This window comes from Diabrotica virgifera, chromosome 1, assembly GCF_917563875.1.
Source record: "Diabrotica virgifera virgifera chromosome 1, PGI_DIABVI_V3a".
Taxonomy (NCBI): domain Eukaryota; kingdom Metazoa; phylum Arthropoda; class Insecta; order Coleoptera; family Chrysomelidae; genus Diabrotica; species Diabrotica virgifera.
The window spans coordinates 73,140,574-73,145,000 of NC_065443.1; the positions used below are offsets into that span (position 1 = coordinate 73,140,574).

The following is a 4,427-nucleotide window of genomic DNA, read 5'->3' on the forward strand; positions in this document are numbered from 1 at the left end:
TTGGTTGTGTTCATGGTAGTATTGAAAGAAAAAAAAAACAATGATAGCAAATACCTATTAATAAAATTTGAAATAAATTTTGAATGAAATACATGGAGTTACGTAGTTTGTTAGATTTACAAATGAAGATGTAACGAGGGAGCTGGAGAAAGAACCGATAATGATATTGATGGAAAACAAACAATTAAACTGGTTTGGCCACATGGAGCGAATGGAGCAAAAAAGACTAACAAAGAAGGTAGATGAAGCCAAAATGGTAAACAAAAGAAAAAGGGAAGGCTGAGGAAGACATGAACCAAGTCCATGATATAGGTGAAAAGAGAGACATGAATATAAGAGATATGAAGAACCTGGCCACAAATATAAGTGCATGGAAGAAATGGATAAAAGGTGGAACCCTACATCCATCGCCTTGAAGAGCACTAAAGATTATGACAAAGAAAACGAAACAAATTAGAGATATAAGTATGTCAGGAAAAATGAAAATGGCATTGTATACCAGAACATTTTTATTTTGAAGATAAAAATTGTTCTTAAATTTAGTTCATTCAAATAATGGAATTTAAATACACTAGTTATTTACACTAACAAGGGTTTCTAAAATTTTTTCCTGCATATGTGGCAGAAACACACAGTTCCTCTTCAATTCGTAGCAATTGATTATACTTAGCTAAACGTTCTGATCTACAGGGAGCACCAGTTTTGATTTGTCCAGTGGATAAACCTACAACAAGATCAGCAATGAACGTATCTTCGGTTTCTCCCGACCTATGGGATACCATAGTGCCCCAGCCGTTTGATTTTGCTAGTTTGTGTGCTTCGATGGATTCAGTTACTGTTCCTATTTGGTTGACTTTTAGTAGGAGACAGTTACAGGCTTTTGAGTCTACGGCCATTTGGATTCTTTTTGGATTGGTAACAGTGAGGTCGTCTCCTACAACTTGTATTTGAACACTACCAGTCATTGATTTCCAAGCATTAAAATCATCCTGGTCGAAGGGATCTTCTATGGAAACTATAGGAAACTTATTTATGAAAGATTGATATATATTTAACAGTTCGTCACTGTTTATCCACTGGCTTTTATCAGAGTTGGGGTTCTTAAAATCAAGATCATAAAGACCATCTTTGTAAAATTCGGAAGCTGCTACATCCATGCCTATTTCTATTTTTCCAGTATAACCTGCTTTGTCTATAGCAGCTTGTATCAGTGATAAAGCATCTTCTGCACTAGGAATATTTGGAGCAAATCCTCCTTCATCTCCTACTGCAGTAGCATCGAGACCAAATTTATCTTTGATAACTTTCTTAAGGTGGTGGTATGTTTCGCTACCCATTCTCATAGCTTCAGAAAAAGAGGAAGCGCCAGTTGGAAGTATCATAAATTCTTGCATCGCTAGTTTATTTCCAGCATGAGATCCACCATTTATAACATTAAAGGCCGGAACTGGTAGGATTATGGAGCGATTACCTGCTAGCTGAGCAATATGCCTGTAAAGCGGAACTCCTTTTTTGGCGGCTCCAGCTTTGCAAATAGCAAGTGAAACACCTAAAATAGCATTCGCACCCAATTTTGATTTGTTCTCTGTTCCATCCAATTCTATCATAAATTTATCAATTGTCTCCTGTTCTAAAACGTCAAAATCCTTTGCCAAAAGAGCTGGAGCTATTACGTCGTTAATATTATCAATTGCTTGAAAAACACTTTTACCGTGGTAGAGGTTCTTAATTTCATCTCTAAGTTCAAGAGCCTCGTGGACACCCGTACTAGCTCCAGAAGGTACTGCAGCTCTAAATAAACCTAGGTTTGTTTTAAGGTCTACTTCTACTGTTGGATTGCCTCTTGAGTCAAAAATGTTTCTTGCAAAAATGCTTTGTATATTTTGGTTTTCTCCGGCTACCTTCTTTTGACATGACATATTTATATGGGCTTACGATATTTGGTATTGATGTGATATTGATATGAAAGTATTTAGAATCTTGCAAAATGATTACAAAAATTTTGACACTTAATTGACTTATTAGTAGACAATCAAAACTTACAAAAAATGCTAGTCATTTTTGACAAATATCGTTTATCTTTCGATATACATACCTAATTTCATCTGATTATTTATAGACCAGTAAGGATCTGTGAAAAAACGTCTATTTTTGGATGTGAGAGGTGGCATTCGGATTTTTGCAGATAAAGTTAGGTGACACCTTCAGTAATAATAATTGACTTATGCTCCTTCTCAAATATGCCCGGAACATTAATGAAAAAATTAAAATATTTAAAAATTTTGAAAAACGTCGATTTTTTTCTGCTTTCTTTGCTTATAACTTTAAAACGATTCGTTTTGGAACAAAGTCGTACATAAATAAAATAAAGATAATTGAATTTTGTATGATATACGACTGGTCAAAAATGTCTTAACGTATTACCTTTTCTGCAATATAGCAATAAATACAAAATAAGGGGGCAAAATACGCCTGTTGTTAGTCAATGTTTTTAACCACTTTGGTGGCACTTAGAACCTTAGTAATTCGCTTAGGAAATTCTTTGTAACATACTTAAACCGTGTACCAAATTTCATTAAAATCTACCTAATAGATTTTGCATAATAAATTTGCAATCTAAATGTTTTTAAAAAAGTTCAAATTTTTTAAAATCTTTCTGAACAAAAAGTAGACCATTTAAAAGTTGGCTAATTTTTTACATATAAAGAGGTGTTCTACCTCTCTAATACACTTTACAAAATTAAAATCGGATTATTTAAGGGGCCTCAGCAATGTTTTAAACTTATAAACAATTTTTTGGCTTATAAACAAATAGCTTTGTTTAATAATAAAAAAAATAATTTTTAGCAATGCAGATAATTAAAATCGGTATAATTTGACTTAAATTTTTAAATGCTGTCAGCAGAATTGCTATTTTATTTTTTAATCAAAAGTTATTCGCGTTCAAAAATTGTAATTTTTCGATTTTTTTAAAGTTCCACTGCGTTTATATCGAAAACTATGCATCCTACGAAAAAACTTGTAAGAACATTTTTTGCTTAGAATTATCTAAGAACATTATCCAAGAAATACAAAATAAAAAAATATGAAAAAAAAAAATTTAAGAAACGCTTTTCTTTAGTTACGAGTGACTAAAATTAAAAATATTATAAAAAAAATCCGGAGTTCAAATCCTACCGCCGGCAAGAACAACTAGACATTTTTAATATGTTTATAGGCCCCAGGTCGACTCAGCCTGAATAAAATGAGTACCTTGGGTAAAGCCAGGGGTAATAATAGGCGGTTGAAGCGTAACACTGGCCCTGTTACCTTCCTTGTATACCGTAGGCCCTACACTCAACGAAAAAGGTACGTAATATCAATAAAAATGTTAATTCAGACAACAAACGCAATTCTTAAAATTTGTCCAATTCTTGGTTTTATTGGAACAACAAAGCGATGTTCATCAATTCATTATTTTCGTTAGTTGAGCCAATGTATTACGTTTATTGAATGGACGAACATTCATTATCTATACCATAATCTCACTTTATTGATATTACGAACTCTGTTCATTGAGTCAACGAACACTATTTATTGAAACAACAACGTCGTTAATTGACCGACGAAGACCATTCGTTGTGCCAATAACAGTGTTATTTCTCCTAACGTATTTCGTTTATTTCTACAATTATTTCCGTTTATTGTTACAATTAATTCCGTTCATTGGCACAATAAATACGGTTATTCTTACAAGCAATTCTATTCATTGTTACAATCAGTTTCGTTCATTCCTACTATGAACGTATTTTATATTAATAATTACTGAATGCATTAGCCCAATTTATCATATTAATTGATTAATAATAATTTTTTAAATCCCCTTTTTTGTCCTTAACCTTTATAAGCAAAACGCTGAGACAGGTCGATTTAAAAATTATCAAAGTATATTATAACATCAATGTTTCGAACTTTACACGATCCCTCTTCAGGTGACAAGCGTAACTTTGATTTTTTTAATGGGACAGTACATCATGTGACAGCTCGTTTAAAAGTGTTTGAAATGGTGATTTCAAAAATGTATAACACTTTAATCATTTTTGAGAGCCCAGGGGCAAAATTTCGATCGAATTATTTTTAAACGCATTCATTTTTTTGGAATCCTGAGAAAACTAATAAGTATTTTTGAAAAATTTAACCGCAGAATAAAAGACTACATTATTACTGAGGGCTGAAAGTCCCCTAGAATAAACAAAAAGTTTCTTTTGAATAGTATATTTGAAATAAAAAAATCATACTAAATTTTCTCTTTTTCACCCCTGTGACTTATTAAAATAATCATTATAGAAGTTCTCAGGGACGTCAGACCCTCGATAATACTGTAATATTTTATTCTGCGTTTAAATTTTCAAAAATACTAATTATTTTTTTCATTCAGGATTCGAAAA

The 4,427-nt window shown here is 32.2% G+C and overlaps 1 protein-coding gene across 1 annotated transcript; it reads right to left on the bottom strand.

The window, feature by feature from the left end:
* Positions 1–491: 491 nt before the first annotated feature.
* On the bottom strand, positions 492–2,035 carry LOC114325466 (enolase-like). Its single transcript, XM_028273547.1, has one exon. It carries the CDS (start codon positions 1,917–1,919, stop codon positions 585–587), a length of 1,335 nt encoding a protein of 444 aa, XP_028129348.1. The 5' UTR covers positions 1,920–2,035; the 3' UTR covers positions 492–584.
* Positions 2,036–4,427: the final 2,392 nt, after the last annotated feature.